The 20,211-nt window shown below is 39.0% G+C and overlaps 2 protein-coding genes across 5 annotated transcripts; both read right to left on the bottom strand.

Moving 5' to 3' along the window:
• Positions 1-73: 73 nt before the first annotated feature.
• On the bottom strand, positions 74-14,359 carry Ck (unconventional myosin-VIIa ck). 4 transcript variants are annotated; one of them, XM_072012724.1, is made up of 21 exons: positions 14,131-14,359; positions 11,616-11,662; positions 9,121-9,234; positions 8,805-8,951; positions 8,501-8,685; positions 8,262-8,383; positions 7,923-8,179; positions 7,683-7,848; positions 7,475-7,605; positions 4,194-7,346; positions 3,829-4,073; positions 3,400-3,760; positions 3,175-3,293; positions 2,696-3,092; positions 2,439-2,621; positions 2,137-2,338; positions 1,928-2,056; positions 1,727-1,823; positions 1,535-1,632; positions 1,256-1,425; positions 74-1,174 (listed from the first exon to the last, which is right to left on the bottom strand). In XM_072012724.1, exons 2-21 carry the CDS (start codon positions 11,631-11,633, stop codon positions 968-970), a joined length of 6,501 nt encoding a protein of 2,166 aa, XP_071868825.1. In that variant the 5' UTR covers positions 11,634-11,662; positions 14,131-14,359; the 3' UTR covers positions 74-967. The 4 variants fall into 4 exon arrangements, with proteins under 4 accessions (XP_071868825.1, XP_071868824.1, XP_071868823.1 ...); XM_072012723.1 differs by having other exon boundaries at positions 13,793-14,359; XM_072012722.1 differs by lacking the exons at positions 11,616-11,662; positions 14,131-14,359 and adding an exon at positions 9,308-9,603.
• A 206-nt stretch (positions 14,360-14,565) lies between these two features.
• Positions 14,566-18,876, bottom strand: Wdfy2 (WD repeat and FYVE domain containing 2). The gene is made up of 7 exons (XM_072012726.1): positions 18,393-18,876; positions 18,128-18,269; positions 17,847-18,052; positions 17,497-17,736; positions 17,272-17,410; positions 16,920-17,119; positions 14,566-16,833 (listed from the first exon to the last, which is right to left on the bottom strand). Exons 1-7 carry the CDS (start codon positions 18,551-18,553, stop codon positions 16,695-16,697), a joined length of 1,227 nt encoding a protein of 408 aa, XP_071868827.1. The 5' UTR covers positions 18,554-18,876; the 3' UTR covers positions 14,566-16,694.
• Positions 18,877-20,211: the final 1,335 nt, after the last annotated feature.

A 20,211-nucleotide genomic window follows, 5' to 3' on the forward strand; every position in this document is an offset into this window, starting at 1 on the left:
TCCATTGTAAAAGAGGAATGTCGGTATACATGTATACCATGGGAATTTACCCACGATTAAAATTTGCACCAAGTACCTGAAGAATACGATTATCTTTATTCACAGTAATAAATTGCGAGTTAATAATAATTACATCCTTATACGTATCAGTGGACGGATAATCATTGAGTAATCATTACAATTCATTACATTGGAAAACTATTTTAAGTTACGTTCAAGCGTTACATTAAGTTAAGTTGCCAATTTTTCAATAACTTTTCGCAGACGTGGAATTGTCTTAGATTATATCCCAATGTCGAACTAGGTTTGAGCCTGAAGTTCTTTCATTGTATTTCTCTCTCACATACACACGCACACTTTCTTTCTCTCACATACGAATTAAAACAATATTTTACAAAACTATATGAGAATCTTATTTGTAAATAAATCATATACAATCTTTTAAACTAATTACTTGTGTACACGTGCACTATGATTCCCTTTATGCTCTCAGTCGTTGCAACAATTGAACGACAATGGATATAAGAATATAGAGTGTATATATATATATATATATATATATACACACACACACATATACACGTACGTATGTATGTGTAATGTATATATATATATATATTGGATATGTATATAATAGAAAATGTATAAAGAGAACACATGTATGAAACATTTGTTATTGTATGAAGTTTGCTATTGTGCTTATCAATATTCTTTGTGTAAAAAATTGTATTTTTCGCGAGTGTCTATAGTTACAGAAATCATTGTTATATCGAGAAGGATTGCTATTTAAATAAATCTTCTATAAACAACATAGACCGGATCCGTGTCGATCGTTTTTAATCACAATCGTTAAATTACCTGATATTTCTTCTTTTTGTTATATTTCACTTTACTGACTCTCTCATTTCGTGTATGCTTAATTTTACGAATGGCGACCACAAAGCGATATGGTCGAGCAGGATCGCTTTTACTTTATCCGTATCGTGCGCTGTTTATTCATATTTGTAAGCATTAACGAAATATATGAAGTTAATAGATCATCCATTTTGTATCCGAGCGAAGTTTCGCACAATAGTTTCGAACCTCTGACTAAATTTCCAATCGTCATATGAAAATAAGTATTACCCGACGACCAATTTGAGATTCTTGTAAATGGATGCGTTACTAGTATATCCTACGAAAATAAATGTTCACGGGTAACATTTTTAGATATAATTTCTAAACGATTATAGATAAGACAAATGTGTTCACTTACTTTCGTTTGTGGATGTATAAGACTTACACCGTGCTTATTTATAGCGATTAACAATAATTCTGGATAATTTGGTTCTGTGCTTTGTTTGACTTCGAAAAAGGCTGAACCAAAGGTTGGCCATCGATAAACTATTTTCAAAAACGTTATTTTGGCATCTTCTGGACTCATACCTAGGGAAAAATTTATCTATCTATTTACTTTGCAATTCCATGTAACATATAGAGAAAAAGTAAATAAGTATTGACTGTGCGCTCAAACACGATTGAAACAATATCTTACCAGCATCCTGATTGTACGCTGCTATTATCGATCTCTTCCAATCGTTAGAACTTTGTACCTTTACTAAATCTCCAGGTATAAGTTCTCTTAACATTTGCCTAGGGAAAATCTTACGTTACTACATTGTTTTTCTAAATATAAGCTTGTACGTAACTACGTGCTACAACAAATTATAACGCGTATTCCACTTACGGAATAGCTTGAAGTTCCTGCTTGCTTTCACCAAAACGAACTCTGTACACTAGTGCTGCTAATCTGGATGCTTCTTCCTTGGTACATTTATGGTAACCTATAAGGAGAGATACATACGTAGAGAGTATAATTGTGTAAAATGATCAAGCCTGGTAATAATTTACGATACGACAAAATGCTTTAAAAGTGTTGGTCTTTTACCTCTTAATAATTTAGGAAGCTCTTGGTGAAAGTGGAAAATGAGGTCTGCGTTCCTATCTTTACCGGGAACAGTGTTGGTCCATAATTTCTTCATGAAAAATACTTGATACGTAAATTGAGGTGATACACCTAAGCAAAATATATGGAAATCTTATTACGTTTTTTTGTGTTACATTTATGATTAGCAAAAAATTATAACGAATATGTACCATCGCGAGAGGGTCGAGCTTTTCTTATCCAATCCGTCAAATGTCGTACAAAGTCGAAGAAGAAATCCCCTTCTGGAACCGAGATGACTTTATCGGCGATCTTCACAAACAGACTGAATCCTTCTGCAGAGCGTAAGTTCAGTCTTTGCGCTATATTTTGACAAAAATCTTTAGCTCTCGTTGACGAATCCACTTCGAACGCCTATGCATAGAAATAAATTGGAAAATGATCGCCGCAAGTTTGATAACTGTTCTTGAAATGGATAGAATTGAGATAAAATAGTCACTTAAAGCGTACGCACTTCGTCCGTGTCGTCAGGAAAGTAAACTTTGTGAAATATTTGCGTCGTTTTGTGCTGTATAGCTTCTACTTCCACTTGGTGCGGAGGATACTTCCGTTGACCGTTACGTAAGGTTTTTTGTAGCCTTTGTAAAGAATCCTGAGATATGGGATGCCGTCTCGTGCGTAAAAACAGAGTCAATTCCTGGCAAAGAACAGAAACACGTGTAAATTGAACGAATACATCCACGAATATATCATGTGGACGCGATATATTACTTTTAAGAGACTTTGACTGCAAGTGAAGAGACCGGTGGCAAGCCACATCAATTCCCAACCACGTTCTTCGCTCAGTCTATTTCGATTATCGGTTAGTTGTTTCATGATTTGACAATAAATTTCGTCTCGAAGAATTTCGTTTTTCAATGGTCCGTCAAAAATAAGATCCGTATACTCGTTGCCGATACGCGGTCTTTTCGTTGGCAAATCACCCATGTATTTCAAAATCGCGTTAAAAGCGAAACACGCTTCCTCGGCTAATTCTTCTTTCGATATCAACTTCTTTAAGAGAGGTTGTTTAATAGGATCTCTGGAATGATGCCACAATTCGTCGGTGTGTCCGCGTCGCGCTGTTGTTAGAGTCAACGCCTTTGACATAGTCCTCTTTGGCGGTGTTCTGTAACGAGCGTGAAATATCTCTCTATTATAATTCATAACGTGAAAGAGTCGTTGCGTATTTACGGACAAGCGTCATTTACCGGAAGTGATCAATAGCGTATTCTAAAAGGGTATGAGGTTTGTCACGGGATTCTACTCCATTTACTTGCTGTGGATATAATTTGCGGCCATTTTCCGTTCCTTCGATGCTGAATAGAGACTGAAAGAGGGATCGATTAACGAGATTCGTTTAATTCGTATAAAAGAAAAAATAGATAAAAAGAAAAACAAAAATGTCGCGCGGAAAAGACACGTGTTAGCCTTACTAAAATATCGTTCGGTGGTTTCGTTAGCGAGGGCAAAACGTATACTGTCTCGGCTGGAAAATCGCCTTTTTCTCCGGTTCTTTCGCACGTGCCGATGCACCATCCCGAATTAAGGACAGTTTCACCGGTACTCTCGTCCTCCAGAATGATAAGATCCCCCTTTTGAAAGGTCAAGAACGACGAACCTTCGCCTGGTGCTTTGTAATCTTGCAAAGCGATAACGTATTTGCTACGTTTCTTCAAACCTTCTAAAAAGTATACCACCAGATCGCGAATGTCTTCGGCGTTAGGGCTTTGAAAAGTGAATTCCTCTCCTCGCACCGTTGACAAGTTGAACGTTTGCGTGAACATTTTATTCGTTCTGAAAATTACGGTAGAATCGAAAGATAAAATAAGAGTGGAAAAGAGAGGATCGTAAAGGGTACGTACTTTTGACTAGACACGGTGGTGATTTCGGGAAACGACAATTCGAGAAGTACTTGTTCTTGATCGTCTACGACGTACACTCCGGTCCAATTCACCGCTATGATAACGTCGTTTTTCGGCAAGTTCGGCCCGGAATTTCTGTACGCTTCGTAGAAACGAGAAAAGAGTAATGGCCACTTGAACTTTGCATACCCGACGATATCCTCTTTAACCCGCAAAGCAGGTACCTTTTCCTTTAAATAATAACTCTGCAAGAAGAAAAATCGTTACGTCATTATCGTCGATAGAAGAAACGTATACGGCGAAAGGAAATGCGAGCGTCGTGAAAAATATGTTTCAATCAATTATCGTAATGTAAGTACGGTCACCTTTTTATACGCCTGTAGAACCAGATGTCCCCATCTGTCGATTGCTTTGTCGATACCGGTCAGGCAATAGTCCGGTATGTAATTTGGCAAAAGAGTGTAAAGTCTATCGACGTTCATGTCGGTGTGATATTCGATGTAATATTGTTGGGCGGCGATCATCGCTAAATCTTCTTCTTTATCGCAACGATACTCGCCGAATTTTACTCCCCTAACTACCTGTTGATAAATTAAATTGGTAGCGACTTGATCTTCGGTCGGTTCGTGCCAAGGTGCGAATATCTCCTTTCTGAAGAACAATCTCCACGGAGCATTCCGTTCTTGAGCACCTTGTTCCTTGGCGTATTGCTCACACTGCGAGATGGCATCCATCACGTGGTCACCGCCGCTGCCGAGCGACGAGACTTTATCAAACAACGCGATATAAAGAGAAAATCCGAACTGGTCGCGCAACGATATCTTATCGGAGAGCTGGTTGCACAGTTCTCTGGCGGTGGTGGCGGAATCAGCGAGCAGCGTTTTAGTGTTACCGTCCATAAACGTGATCGGCAACATAATTGGTTTCTTGGATTTGGTCGCTTGAAGCTCCAACCAGCTTGGCGGTTGGTTTCGCGTACCGTTGTTGAACGTTCTCTTGAGTCGATCCTCGCAGTACGGTGCATATCCGGGTGGTCCCTCCCTGATGAATGCTCGCAAGTAATTGACGAATTTTTCGGACGGAGCGAAACATCCGACGCACAGCGATAGTAAGATCCAGCCGCGAGCGTGCGACGACTTGGATGGGTTGTTGGTCAGTTGTTTGCATATTTGACAGTATATCTCGTCTCTTAATTCCGCGCGCAATATTCCATGGCCGATAATGAAATGAAGCTTCTCGAGGTTCGAGGTAGGTCTCGCTTCCAGCCAGGACTGATAACTATCCGCCGTGTATTCGTCCTCTTGTAGTTTCCGTCTGACATCCTCGCCCAATTTGTTTTTTCGTTTCAGCGTTAACGACACCAACTTATGTCTTATCGATCGTGGTTTTTGTCTGAGAAACGTTTCCGGATCGACGCCCATCATTTGCGCCTCTTGAAACTCTTTGCTTCGTATGAAATTACGGCCAAGAGTCGCTGTGACTTTCGACATGACCGAGGTCGTATCTCTGTCCATCGTGTGAAATCTAGGTTCGGGTAAGTCTCCGGTGAAACGAAGTATCGTGATCCACAGTGCTTGGGCAGCTAGCTGATCTCCTTGCGTGTGTAAAGGCAACAAAGGGTGTTTCAGAGGCTTCCTCGAATACTGATGCGTAATATTCCCTTGAAAGTAAGTTGCCGCGAACTTTTGAAACTTGAATTCCGATAAATCTTCCTCGTCCTCCGATGCTGTTTGAACGGGGCTAATGATCTCCTGTTGGTCTGCCTTTGGCGCAGGTAGATCATTGAATACAGAGGTTTCCCTAGCAGGTGTCGGAGCCTCGCTGCTCGAATCCGGTAGAAAATCAAACATCGCCTCCACCAATTTACTATCGTCGACCGGTTCGTCTTGTTTTTTGGCTGCATCGTTTATTAGATTCTTCTTAATCTCCATTCTGCGCCGGTCTTCCAGTTCCATCTCTATCTCTTTTCTTTCCAATTCTTGCATTCGTTCTCTATAGTTCTGCTCGGCAATTTCTTTCGCTCGTTTATTCCCTTGGTCCTTCAACTCCCGCTCTTCTTTCTTTCGAAGCCTCAACGCTTCGACGTGCAACCGATACTCATACTTGATCTTTTTGTAGCGTCTTTGCGCGATCAATCTTCGAACGTGAGCTTGTATCTTCACGATCGCCCACAATTTCTTTTGGTACATTTTCCGTACCAGGTAGCCTCTGGCTCGGGCTTGAAGAGCGACTATGTGTCCCCTGAGATGCCTGAATCTGTGCGATAACACTCGCGATCTGATCAACGCTTGAAGTCGCATGTAACCGATACGCATACGTTTGTATCGTTGTCGTTGCGCGTAGCCTCTCCAGTATTTTTCGACGACAGTCGCGGCTGCTCTCATGCGAAGGAATCTTCTTCTGTAAACCCAGCCACGTATATTGCGTTGTAAGATTAGAATCTTCCGCGTTAAAACGCGATCGCGTTCCTGCTCCAAGAACAAGTCGTGAGCGTCTTTGAGAAACACTTTTGTATGTCCGAGTTGATAATCCGATCTTCCCAATACTATGTGACAGATTTTGGATGTAACCGCGTGGCAGTCGACCTTATGCGCCGGAGGTATACCCGGAATGAGAAACCGATATCTCTCCACGAACTCCGGGAAGGAATGTCTGATAGGATAACCAGCTCTACGAATTCGAATCGTTTCCATCATGCCGGAGTATCTCAATTGTCGACAACAAAGTCCTCTGTCGAACATCATCGGTTTCTTGTACTCGTTTGGTTTGATACATCTGATGAAGAAAGGTTGGCAACTGCACAATGTTTTCATCAGGGAGTCCAAGGATTTCTTGAACTGAGTGGACAGAGTAGGTGCTCGTTTCCTAGTCTCTGATCCCATACCGATGTCCTCGGCGAAACAGGCCTGCAAAAATTTATTCGACGATATGTGAATCAGCTGCAATAAATCGGCGCTAAACGTGTCCCTGTTCTTCTCGAGGAAGCTTCTGGTATCGTAGAACACGACACCGGCGAAGTGATTAAGGCCGAACGACGTATTAATGTCTGATTTTGGTTTTAAATAATTCCGATGACTGCCGTGCGTTTTGTGTATCTTAGCTAACATGGTCTGGTCCGTACCCTTCGGAAACTTTGATTCTTCGTCTATCAAGGCCATGATGTTCAACTGCTTGATAGCTATCAAATCGAGCGCATCCTGATTGTCGACGAACTCGATATGCTGCCAGTTGATACCTTCGTGATTGTATTCTTCTTGTTCCAGCTTAAAGATATGTTGCACGAAAAATTGTTGCAGATTTTCATTGGCATAGTTGATGCAAAACTGCTCGAAGCTATTGTGACTGAAATTTTCAAAGCCGAATATATCCAATACACCTATGGCGCTTCTGGACATGTTCTTGGGCCTATAGATCGCTTCGTTTATCTTTTTCACGATATGCACGAACAATCGTCCGTATATTCCCTTGACGAATGCGTCTCTGATATCCACCGATTGGTCCCTGGACAACGTAGACACCTGCGTGCACACGTTACAATTCGGCTCAACAAGAGGAAAGTATTTTCTACTGTAATTGTCGCGGTGTGACACTTCGTATTTATCGTCCCGTCTGTATAGGAACGTAACGCGAATTATTCCTTACTTACAACAGTCTCACCGTGAGCGAATATCGTTTTTCGAGTTAGAGCGTCTATCAAAGATTGAACGGGTACGCCCAGTAAGTGCGCTACCCTCTGCACATTTGTCTGTTCCGGAATTTCAGTAGCGTCCAAATTATCTAAAAAGCAGATCGTACGTATTTAAATTAGGAAGACAAGCGAAACGCTTTAACGTTATACGAATTACGCTGCTTACCTACGACGGTGGCTCTGTATTTGACGTTCCCCATGTGCAATAGGGCAGCCAACAGCTTAAGTATCTCCCATATTTCCGTGTCGGAAAACAGCAAAACTTTCATGGCTGATCTAATGTCGGCAAACTCGGCGGCATCGTCCCGCCCCTCGCACGTGATACTGCCACCCTGAGAAGAAAAACCTTCGATTCTAGATTCGAAACATTCGATACTATAACGCTTGAACGAAATCGAAACATTACCCCCGTTAGATACTTGTACGAAGAGGCATCTTCTAGTTCCAGTTTCAACTTCTCTTCTTTCGAAAGACCAGCCAGCATACAATAGAATACATGATAATTTCTCTCGTCCAGGCTTTGCGACACTATTCGCGATTTCTCCAAAAGATATTGCTCGATTTTTGCTCCTTCTATCACCCCTTGCTCGTTGAAATGAATGTCGATGTATTTCCCAAAGCGAGACGAATTGTCGTTTCGTACCGTCTTGGCATTGCCGAACGCTATGAACGAGAAACCATAGATAAGGTGAATAACGTCTGTGTCTTTGTCTATCGCGACGCGACGATCGAGAGAGCCGTTTACCTTCCAAGATGGGATTTGCTTCCAAAATTTGCTGTTCGATCCAAGAATGCTTGCCACTAATCGCTGCCAAATATTGCAAAATTAGTTTTGTACTTTCCGTTTTGCCGGCTCCGCTTTCCCCGCTAAGACACAAACATTCGTGCATTTGACAAATCATGTCTAAATAGAAAAATATAGAAGAAGAGGAGAGAGCCGCTCGAAATATTTCACGGAAGATGAAATAAAGCGATGATTGATACCTGATCACTATGCACTGATCTTGACCGTATCGATTCATATGCGCGTAACTATTGTCTCCGATGGCAAATATGTGTGGCGGTAGCTCTCCGATTTTACGATCCTTGTATAATTTGATTTGTTCAGCGGTATAAATCGGTAATATTTGATACGGATTCACGGCGACTAGAATGGAACCCGTATAGGTCTGCGCAAAAACGATAGCTTAAATGAAATTACGGCCGCTGTAGGCTGTAAAACCAGGTGTACGTAAAAGCGATAGACGTTCGAGAGACTATCGCCTACTAAGAAGACTCGTTTACGTACATATATGAGATTCTCGTTGTAACGAATCAACAGATTCCTTAGAATACCAGCTTCATGGAGGTCTCCTAAGCTGATCATGTCTTCTACACCTTGCACAGAAGTGGCATGCATCGCCTTTATTCGCCTTTCCGGAGTCAGCCATTGTTCCTGGAAATTCCCGAATGAATTCATTGGCGAGACGAGTTCGAACACTTTCTCAACATCGATATCGTACTTATAATTTGCCGATAGGCAAGAGAAACGAGCAACAACTTTTCGACGGCACGTCGAGTCGAGTCGAGAAATTTGGTGAATGCGGAAAGTAGGTAACGATTACCTTGTTATCGTCGTCTTTCACTTGAATGCGTCTGCCTTCCGCGGAAATTACTCGTGCTCCGATCGCAACGTCAAATTCTCTTCCTGAGATTGGTTCGATCCATATGTAATCTCCCTGCAACGTAATTTCGTTCACCGGTAATTTCCTCCTTTTGTTTCGGACATGCCGCGGGAATATCGACGCTTACGAGCACACGTTCTAATAACAACCGATAAAATTGCTCGCGTCTTAACATTCGAACGTCGATAGACGCGCGTCTTCTTCTTTTCCTCTTTCTATTTTTCTTCCTTCTCGCTTTATACAACTAATCCGCGCTCGTGTTCGCGATCGCGAGGGATCGAGTTTCAAAACATCACGCGCGACGCATCTGTTGCCACGAATTCTACGAATATAGCCTTGTACAACAATATATATAGCAAGTATAATGTAAAAGGAGCGGCTGCTACAGATGAAAATCGTGCGTATCCTTTTTTGATGGACACTCGAAAGTTACCACCATAATTCGTACACCACAGCCCACTATCCTCGGTCAACGAATCGATGCGATCGAGTAGCGTACGCACGTACTATGTACAATTTCTCGTTTCTTTGGGATGTATAGATTATTCCTCGCTCCCCCCCCCCCCCCCTGTCGCTGGTTCGCACAACCACCGATAATATAATTAGCCGAGTAAACGCGTATCGTTCCGGCTTCCAGCGACGCAATTTTACGCATAGTTCGATACGATGCGATCGATCGCACTTCGAGCTTTCGTCTTGAACGCTTCGGCGCTTCAGCGAACGACGAAGTTTTCGCGAGTCACGCGACGTTGATTCCGTGCAGGCGAATTCATCGAGCGTGTCGTCGGCCGAAAAAGCTTTTTTCGGTCCTTTCGTTTCGTTCGCGCTCCTATGCATAAACCGTCGCCAACGATCGAATAAATATCGATGATCGAGATCAGCGGTGGTTGCGCACGCGCACCAAATTTTCACGAGACTCGTACGGCGCTTCCACGGTTCCGCGTATAATCGTTTACATCGTTGGTTCGTGGCTACCCTCTGCGCGCATCCATGCATCCGTTTTGGTACGTTTCTACGATCGTCGTGCAGTTATTCTCAAACCGCGGCTTCCTCCAATATCGCGACAATGTTCGTTTCTCGCGAGGTATCTGTCAGAGCGAAAAGTCGGAATCGGTATATTTTCTCTTAGAAGCCGATCGATCGACGTCGTTCGAGCGATGGAAACGAAAACCGTGTTCGTTCCAACCGAAAGGTAATTTGAGAACCTCTAAGTTAGCCTACGCTTTACGGATACGACTATACGAACGCACAGACTGTGCCTGATATTCGTATACGTTCCGATTGTTCACCTCACCGGAACCACATCGGAAGAGCTCGTCCGCTCGTTACCACGAAGCCAGTCTCCGTTCAATTTGGCTTTGCCAGTCGGTTTTACTTTCGGCCGGCCGAGTCTATGAAAAAGCCTGACTTGCGTTCTTTCCGTCTCGTACTCTCGCGTGAACAATTCGCAGTCGCGTATCTCTCTGACGGTATCCGAACATGGATTCTCCTTCGAGGTTAGGATCGGATGACACGGGAAATTCGAAAAAGGTTCGTTCGTTCGCGGGCCGCTTGCCGTGGTAGAAGACGAGCCTGTATAACGTGATAGTATATGGACGCGTGCGCGTCCGCCACGGGGAAGGAATGGAATTACGATCGAGGGTACAAACGCGTGTCCGGCAAAACGATTCGCGTCCCGTTATACGACGGCTGGTTTGCTCGCGTGAAATGCTAAGCCGCTGTTCAGGGCATACGCCAAGTGACGAAGGACCGTTAACTATGCCTAATTAACCGACTATTCGTCTCATCCCACGTTGCGGCTGCGTCGACGGTATGGCATCGTCGACGATATGGCGACATCGACTTTTTTCTCCAATCGATCAGATCGAAACGCGACCTCTGTTCTTTGCGAACGAGAGATTATCCACGGCAACGAACGTGACGGAAAGACGCGGGAAGCGATCTCGTTTCAAGCACGTATTCCCCTTGAAACACATATACCTACGTATCGCGCTTGAGCGAACCTTTTCGGAAATTACAAGAAACTATAGATTCGCTTTGTATTCGCGATCGTTGAATATCGCTAAACGAACGGTTAAATTTGTCATTTCTGGTTCCTAAGACTCTCCGTTGATCTGCGGGCAATCAAACCAACGAGTAACACACAGATTTACTTCGAGAGTTACTTGGACGTGTTCGCTCCGCGCATGATTTTTCATGCGAGGAAAGAATCTGAAGATGGTGGTCGATCTCCGTCATTTTCACTTGTCACAGATTCCTACTGACCGTCTTCGAAGAACGCGATGAAGAAAGCGGTAACATTACGCGCGAACGCTGGATCATCGTAGGTTTTTCGCATTCTTCGGTGTTGCGTGTTTGACACACTGATTTACTACTAATCATCCAGGACAAAGAAGAAGATGCGCGAAATGAAAACCTATTACGATGATACTTACCCGCGTGACGATGACCATCTCTCAAATCGTCGTTGTCGGCACTCCGCCTGAAAGAAAACAAAACTTTCTTCTTTCTCTCGTTCTCTCTTCTTTTATGTGCTCATTTTTTCCTTCAATTTTTCTTTCTTTTCTTTCTTTTTTTTTTTTTTTTTTTGCTGTGCTGGTGCAATCGTGCAACAAAACGAAAAGGGGAGCATCTCGAGCATAGATATTAACGGATAGATAACATCGTTGATAATAAGACGGGCGAGCAAACATCAGCAAAAAAAAGTATGAAATTCCGAGAACTGAATTGGACGAACGAACGGAAAGAATGGCTACTGCGGCGGACTGACTCTACGTGCTGATAATCGAATCGAAGTCCCTTATGCGAATCTATATGGAGAAAAATCGTTCCAGCGTGCGATGATGATGTCCGGCTGATCACCGTTACAGTGGAAGCAGCACAAGCATAAACCTGTTCGCAAAAGTGGGTTAGGCAGTTTCTGCTGCTACCACTCAGCCGTACACCTTTCCAGAACATCCATCGAGGATTCTTACCATGAGATCGATCTCCCTTCTCTTACCGAGTAACTCCGTTGATTTGCAGCTCTTGTTCACAACGATACGACTTACCAAAGAAAATTAATCGAGAACGAGTCGACTCGAATGGAATCGCGTTAGACTCTTACGAAGCCGTATCGAGCGTCAGATTAAACCGAGGAGAGTTGAACCTTATAAGTTATAAACTCGAAGAAAGCTCGATCGAATGCAAAGAAATTGCAATTTACGCGTCACTAGCATCGATTTCGTTCGTCAAAAGACGACACGGATGAATTTGCTTCTATTATGCTCGCACGAATAACTCTCGGGTCGACGAACCGTTCGGCATTCTTTACTTTTTCGTATTTCTTTCTTTTCTTCTCTTCTCTCGTTACGACGAATCATCGACGTCCGACTCGGTTTAAAAAATCGAGGAAAGTCCAAATATTTCGTGTAACGTTGTGTTAAATTAAGAATACGACAAAATACACCGCGACCTTTTAAGTAGGGAAAAGGATCCGGAAAGCGATATATATCCTTGAACTTGGCACACGTGGAAAGACGTCGCAATCGTTGACTTTGAAAATATCAGGAGAACAGAACGGAGGATGTATGCACCGCCTACGGGAGACTTTAATGGGCGATCGAACGACACGCGTTTCTACGTGGTACGTTACGATCCGTTGCGATTCGATTAAAAACTAACAAAACCAATGCTCTCTGTTCCAACACGTTACAGAACAAATAACATTGATTTGCATTTCCTAACGACACCACTAAGATCCTAATTCCATAGTCTTTTTACTCGTTGTGATCGCACTGGTTCAAAAATTTATTTCTTACGTCACGATTTTTTTCCACGTGTGCATCTTCGTTCTATTTTAATTTTCTTTGTATTCTGCGATTGTCTTCTGATTTCATGCAATAAAACGAACGTCCACACGATCTCCGAAAACGAACAACGTTTTCCTTTATAGGTTTCTTTACACCGATTCAACACAAATTTACGTTCTTTCCCGCGAAAGAGTACACGCGAGTTTGAAACTCTGCCGATAGTGGAGAAAATGATTCGGTCCGGATTAATCAGATGTAAGTGTAGAGTACGCGATCTTTTGGTAAACATCTCAAGATTCAAGACGTGAAATATTACTTTTTTTTTTTTTATCTGAATTCAAGTCTTATCTCATTTACTTATTACATGTCGTATTTTAACACTCGTTCTGTACACTTACACGTATGGACCGTAATTACGTGGAATCGTTGGTATTCTATTCTCCTTTTGATCCTTCTAACACTATCCTTCGCGTAAAAAATTCATTTACAAAGACGAATACTTGATATTCGTGTAAAGTTTGAAAAATAAATGGCGATGATATTTGATATTTGAGAACTCGGTAGATATCAACGTCCGTTTCAAAGGCTGTAATAACGCGGTAATAAAATTATGTACATACATATAACGTCTATCGTAATCGTCTGATCTAGAGGTAAAAACGGACGCGACTCGGCAGTAACTTAAGAGTTTCGTTTCCGATCTGTGAAATATCTGCCAGAACAATTTTGTCATTCCGAATCGAATATTATCTACTTGCGGAAAATGGACGTTGATCTCGTGCGAAAGATGTTTCTCAGTAAACGAATAAATTCGAACGTACCTTATGCGAGTAACGAGAAACACGACGAAAGTGACTACACGATGTCGGCACACTCCATTAAGAGGCACTGCACTGCACTTCGAATACGACGTGAAGCGCGCTTTTCATGTCCGACGTGACTAGAGAAGCTCGTCGAAGCTTAGCGTTTGAAAAAACCGATGAACATGAAAAAAGGAAAGATCACGTACCGCACTATAAACTGGGACACGAAAAGCAACAGTAATTGTTTGAGAGAATAGGCCACAGCGGTGACCGGCACGTTAACTCGTCCACTCGGAGAGCTTCGGTTCGAATCGGGTGTGCCAGGTGGAAGCAACTGAAAGAGGTGGAAAAACTACCTTTGGCTAAACCACGATCGGCTTTGACTTCGGCTACGTGAAATCCCACCAATCGCCATACGTTTCCAATCACTCTATCCTGTGTTTACCGAATACTGTCTTCTCGACAGCTCTTTAATTGTTGCTTTCTTTTTAAAGATCTCCGAATCTTCCTCGATACTTCTTTTATCTCGGACTCATCGTGACGTCATTTGCTATAAGGTATACCTGCTGCGTATCTGCAACCTGTTGCGTTGCGATTCCCCTCCTCGGAACGATGTTTTCTTTACCGATCGAGAAGTTCGCTTCCTCTTTGCAGTTTCAGCTGCGGAATGGCGGCAAAAACGAATTATCATTCGATCGTCCAATTTCAATTCCAATTTTCTTCCCTTAGTTTCTTCCATTGATTCATCGATTCGAATAATACGTTAGATACATGACATAAGGACAAACGAATCGTTTACATTGAAAATATATTTTCATTTCATATGAATTTCACATGAATGATATACATACATAAAATGTAATTTCTGTAACTTTTAACATATATATTAATATGCAAAGTACTGAAAACTTCTGCAACAATAACAACATCGACGATGTTATACACGTTGCAAATTAACAGTTTCATAAAATCGTTCCTATATATAAACACGATCTTTTTTACGTAACGAGAACGGCACTTTCCAACGATATATTTTTCACGAGTACTGCAATCAATTCTGTACGAAAACTATAACAATGTACCACGTTGCGTTGTTATTGATGTTGTTTATCTTAACAGCAATGACAAATTCATTGCTAAGTAACAATTTTGATATCGATCGCTCATAAATCACGTAGTCGATCGATGCCTTTCAATGGACGACAATACATCACGAATACAGCAAATTATTTTCTAAGATTAAAAAGCTATTATCACTCGATGTAACGAAGCAATGGTAGATCCTATAACATACACTTGGAGTATTGCTTCTTAATAAATATACATACACATATATGATCAACACTTCGCGCGTGGACATTGTAATAGTGTTAATTATATAGCAAAGTATATTTCACGCGTAGCATATAGAAACTGATTCGAAAATATATGTTTAACTCTGTATAAAATAATAATATTAAATAATTTTCTGTATGAATCCATACATGATAAAAATATATGACATAATAGTAGATCAAAGAAAAAGGCGTATTTAATGCCATACGTTTGCCCAAATTGTATTCGTACGAGTACACTGCTTGATTTTTAACGTAGTTCTACAATAAATATAATTTTTCTTTCCTCAAATGCTTTTATCACTTATTACAATAGAGAAATCAATATTATTCTAATCTGATAATGAAAATTGCATCCAGGTACAAGGTATGCATCCTATTATTAAATGGAATGATTGAATAATTACAAACACAAATTTCATTAAACAAATTAAATAGTCTATAAAGAGAAGACTTGTTTCCCATTTTAATTATACATACTTGTTTGCAGAAATCGTAACATACCTATAACTTTGATCATATATTGTTTAATCAAATTTTTATTTTTCATCATTTCTGTAAGAGTATGCATAAATCTAATTATTAGTATTAGTAATAGTATTATCATTATTATATAATTAGTATATTTGCATAACCTGTACCTAGTTTAAATGTTTGGAGAATCATAATTAATGTCTAGAGATAAATCAAGTTTCGGGATAAAGCACCTCGTATAATTGCTTGTAAGAAACTATAATATAAATAATTAGGAATGCAACAAAAGAAAAAAAGAAACGACTAGGAACAACATTGACAGTCATCGACAATGTTTTAACGAATTACTATTGTTTAAATGAATACGCAGTTTAGAGCAATTCCTCAAAATTGTCAATATGTATATTAGATTATTAATATAATTTCACACTATACATACTAATGAAAAATTTGATATAGACCAAAAAGTGTTAAAAATTTTCCACTATATATCGATCAGATGGAAATGTAATTCAGCTTAATTTTGTACTTCAAAATGTAAAATTTCTTACAACTTCACGTGATATAATGTAGTTTTTAATAATCATATTTTGTTTATTTAAAACAAAAATAATTTATTTATAGTTACTGCGTTAAACGTGTAATGAAACAGTAAGATTATTTTTTGTAATGAATTTGATTAAAAATCCAAATCTATTAATTAGTGCTTTGGTCGTTTGTAAATATGATTGCACTAAATAAGATTAAAAAATATACTATTTTCTACCATTTGCTGAATAAGTTATGGAGTTACTTTTTCTCTGTTGGAAGAGTACTTGCAAGTATATATATATATATATATATATATTTTTTTTTTTTCCAGTTAGATAGATATCCTATTTTGGTGTTGCAGAATATTTCACGAATCCAGGATTTTCTTATGCAAGAAGCAAATTGTAATATGTAGAAACGTAATTGTTTTTATCATCAAATAAACGGATTTTAAAATAATTTCATAATCGTAAAAATAGGCTCTGGATATTATACTTTTACATTGAAATAAGACAGTAGTTTTCAGTTATGCCTTACGATTTGATTAATTTTGTTATTTGTAGATAAATATATCTGGAAGTTCACTGAAGAAGTGCAGAAATATCCCAAATCTTAATAAGACGATCTTGACCGATAGTTAATAATCGTCGCCTAGGAGCATCAAGATCCATTCCAACGATATTATGCTTTGCGTCATGGAACGATGCTAGAGATGTTTGGCTACATAACAGATACATAATATCATTTAAACATCCACCTTGTTTGTCAATCTTAGTGATAAATCTAATCTCATTTTCCCTACTTACTTCGCAGCTTTAAGTTGAATATGACACTGATCGCACACTCTAACTTCAAATTCAAAACCCATTGCTGGTATTGGTATTCGTTGAGATGTACATCGTGCGCATAATGCACGACCACAATGGCGGCAATGATGCTGTCTTAGACCTAATTGTCGTTGATCCATCATAGCTTTAATATTCCAAAAGAATGGTCTTCCACAAGCCTATATTTATATATAATTATATATTATATTTATAATATTTATATATATAATAAAATTTTGTTTAATGTAGGATCATAATTAGCATAAAAAACCATATTGGTTGTAGCATTAAATTTCAGAATCAATTTAATTATAATTTTACAATTACATACTTGGCACGTATCGGATTCTATCCAGGCTGCAGTTTCTTTTCTATTTGCAGCCATATCCCAGCATACTATTACACCATCTTCTCCTCCAGATAACAACATACGCTCTGCGCTTGCATAGCAAAGTGCAGTTACTTTGTTGCTGTAAAATATGTTTAATTGTGATTGCAAAAAATGTACACTGGAAACTAATTTGGGAAGAATTTCTTAGTAGGCTGAATAGCTTACTGATGTCCTTGGAGTTCATAGGCTGTACCTTGCCGGCCTCCAATATCCCATACTATGATACTTTGATCAAAACTTCCAGAAAACAAAAGCTGTTTTTCAAAATCCCATGCTAATGTATGAATGCTTCCTGTATGTGCCTTTAAAGTAGTGATTAGTGTAACACCATTAGTATCTAATTTCAACATTGCTATTTGTCCAGAATAATCACCAACAAAGGCATGTTTTGATTGCGCGTCAAATCTGAATAAGTTAAGGAGATGTGTATAGTTTTAAAGAGAACTTCTTTCAATGTAATAGACATATCTAATAATTAAGAAATCCGTTACAAATTATTTCTCACAAAAGGATACTGCAGAGCGGTGTACCATGCATCAGTTTGATATGATCCTAATTTTTGTCCTGTTTCTGAACAATGTAATTGAAACATTTTATCTCGACCTATACTTAAAACCCATTCGCAATTTGATGCAAATATAACACCTGTCACTCTCGCTTGATGCGCAGCATATTCACGCATGGCAGTCATTTGATTATAATCTTGCTCCAAAATGAATTCCTGAAAATAATGAAAGTACATTGAAATAAAGAAAGAAATTGATAATTTTCCATAGAAAACTCTTTTAATACATACATTTATAGTTCCATTCTCCAAACCAACAAATAATTGTCTAGTTTGTACACAATAATGCATTGATGTTGCACCAGCAGCCATATATTGACAGACACTTGGCCAATATTGGCCAGAATCTCGTTTCAACCAAACTCTAACAGTCCTGTAAAAGACATTTCCTTAAGAGCATGAATAACTGAAGAAGACAAATTTTCGACTAATTATTGTAACGAACAATCAAGAAATTCAATTTTAATATTACAACTCGAATATAATACTCATCTACCTGTCATCGCAAACACTAATTACACCATCTTCGCGCGGTATAATGATAGCCGCATTAACATCGTCATTACATCCTTCTAATTTCGATAAAAGTATAGGTTTTCGGCTTGTGCTGAATTTATCATGATTTACTCCCGGTGCGGGCTTTATCTCTGCTGCCATTTCAATCTTTAAAACGTAAGATTTGAAGCAGACTTGTCATTTGACAGTTGTCAGACTTCAATGATAATCAGAGTTTATATACGTTATGAAGACGGAAAGTCGGATTTTTTAACAGATTGTGGAGAACCTATCGGCGCTATTCGTGTTATTCCACGTGAATTTTTCTTTCCTTCCTTTTCAAGTTCCTCTTTATCGATTGTTACAACTTTCGCGGAAGTTTCTATTTGCGTACATTATGTAATAGAAATGTATGCACACACGATTTATGTTAAGAATGTAAACAAAAAATGATGATCAATTGATCTCACTAACAGGACCATTATCTATAGCAGAGCTTTGTTACCAACTTCCTTGCAGACGCAGCAAATCAATTATTTTTCGGATTACTTTCTTTTTATTAAATAATTATGTTGCGAGGCGATAATTTTCCAATGTTTTTACAAAAATAATTTTCGAATAATTCTTTTAATAACCAGTGCTTGATTACTTAAAGTTCTTATTGATATTTATCGGCTTCTATTGTTGGTAAACGTTATTTCATAGACAAGATGCAGCCATAGACGAGGTAAATATAGAATGGACGTGACATGCAATGCTTTTTCATGCCCCATGTTTTGGTGGACGCTTGAATGCGTTACCATTTTTGTATAACATGCAACTGTATCAATTAATATATAGTATAGAACTGGCACAGATAAGTACTTATTACTAAAACTAATTATTAAAATCATCGTTGCAGAAAATACACTTAGCATGTTACAAAATAAAATTTTTATAATTTATACATCAATTAATAACGAAGTAAACAATGATAATAAATTATTTTCAATTAAAGAAATTTCTTTCCTTATTATAGTTTCGCTATCAATCCTCAAGGACTATTTTAAATTGCTAATTATTAATCATTTTTAAGAATAACATTTATTTTTAATAAAGACATTCATAAAACTTTTTCATTCTCTTCTATTTATCGAAATATTTGAATTATTCAAATATATTTATTAATAATAGTATGAATAATTAAATAATATTCCGTTATAGCATTTTCAATTATAAAAACTTTTCATCAAGAACATAATTTTATTACTATTAATGGACATTGCCTGAAAAATATGTTTCCTATTCATTAATTTCATCAATTTGACAGTTTGAATAGATTAAATTAGCGCGCGCTTGTACACAGGAAGTCGGGTGTTCCTATTGGCGCAATATATTGCAAAATCAAATCAGGCGTCTCTATTGGTGAAAAATATTGTAAAATCAAATCGAGCATTTCTATTGGCCAAGAATGTTGCATCACTCGTAATTTGAGGAGAACGCTTAGCGCGGGGTGGCATTCTCTGTTGAAATCTGTGGAGCGAGAATTCGTCGCATTAGCCCGTAATTATTAGTACTTTCATTTCAATTTATTCATTATTTTTACACTTCTATTTGCTTCATTTAAATAGTACGTTCTTATCTAATCACTTATTAATCATCATTAGAGTAAGATTAAGCAATTTTTCAAAACTTTTTCTGTACTTTTCTCGTTGACTGCATATCTGACAGTTAGCGTTATCGATAGCTCGTATTACCGATCTTTGGAATAGAATTTGGATTCTATTATTGGTTTATTTTATTATGATTTGTTCTAATATTATAAATTATTGGTTTTGTTA

This window comes from Bombus fervidus, chromosome 11, assembly GCF_041682495.2.
Source record: "Bombus fervidus isolate BK054 chromosome 11, iyBomFerv1, whole genome shotgun sequence".
Taxonomy (NCBI): domain Eukaryota; kingdom Metazoa; phylum Arthropoda; class Insecta; order Hymenoptera; family Apidae; genus Bombus; species Bombus fervidus.

Bases quoted from the DNA above. Each gene is read 5' to 3' on its own strand.
- Wdfy2 (XM_072012726.1), bottom strand. From the start codon at position 18,553: ATGGCAGCAGAGATAAAGCCCGCACCGGGAGTAAATCATGATAAATTC. The intron at 17,411-17,496 runs GTAAGCTATTCA...CATATTTTACAG, and splicing joins TATGAACTCCAAGGACATCA to CAACAAAGTAACTGCACTTT. The intron at 16,834-16,919 runs GTAAGTAGGGAA...TCTGTTATGTAG, and splicing joins ATTCAACTTAAAGCTGCGAA to CCAAACATCTCTAGCATCGT.
- Ck (XM_072012722.1), bottom strand. From the start codon at position 9,355: ATGTTAAGACGCGAGCAATTTTATCGGTTGTTATTAGAACGTGTGCTC. The intron at 8,952-9,120 runs GTAATCGTTACC...GGGAATTTCCAG, and splicing joins TGAAAGACGACGATAACAAG to GAACAATGGCTGACTCCGGA. The intron at 3,093-3,174 runs GTAAATGACGCT...CGCTCGTTACAG, and splicing joins TACGCTATTGATCACTTCCG to AACACCGCCAAAGAGGACTA.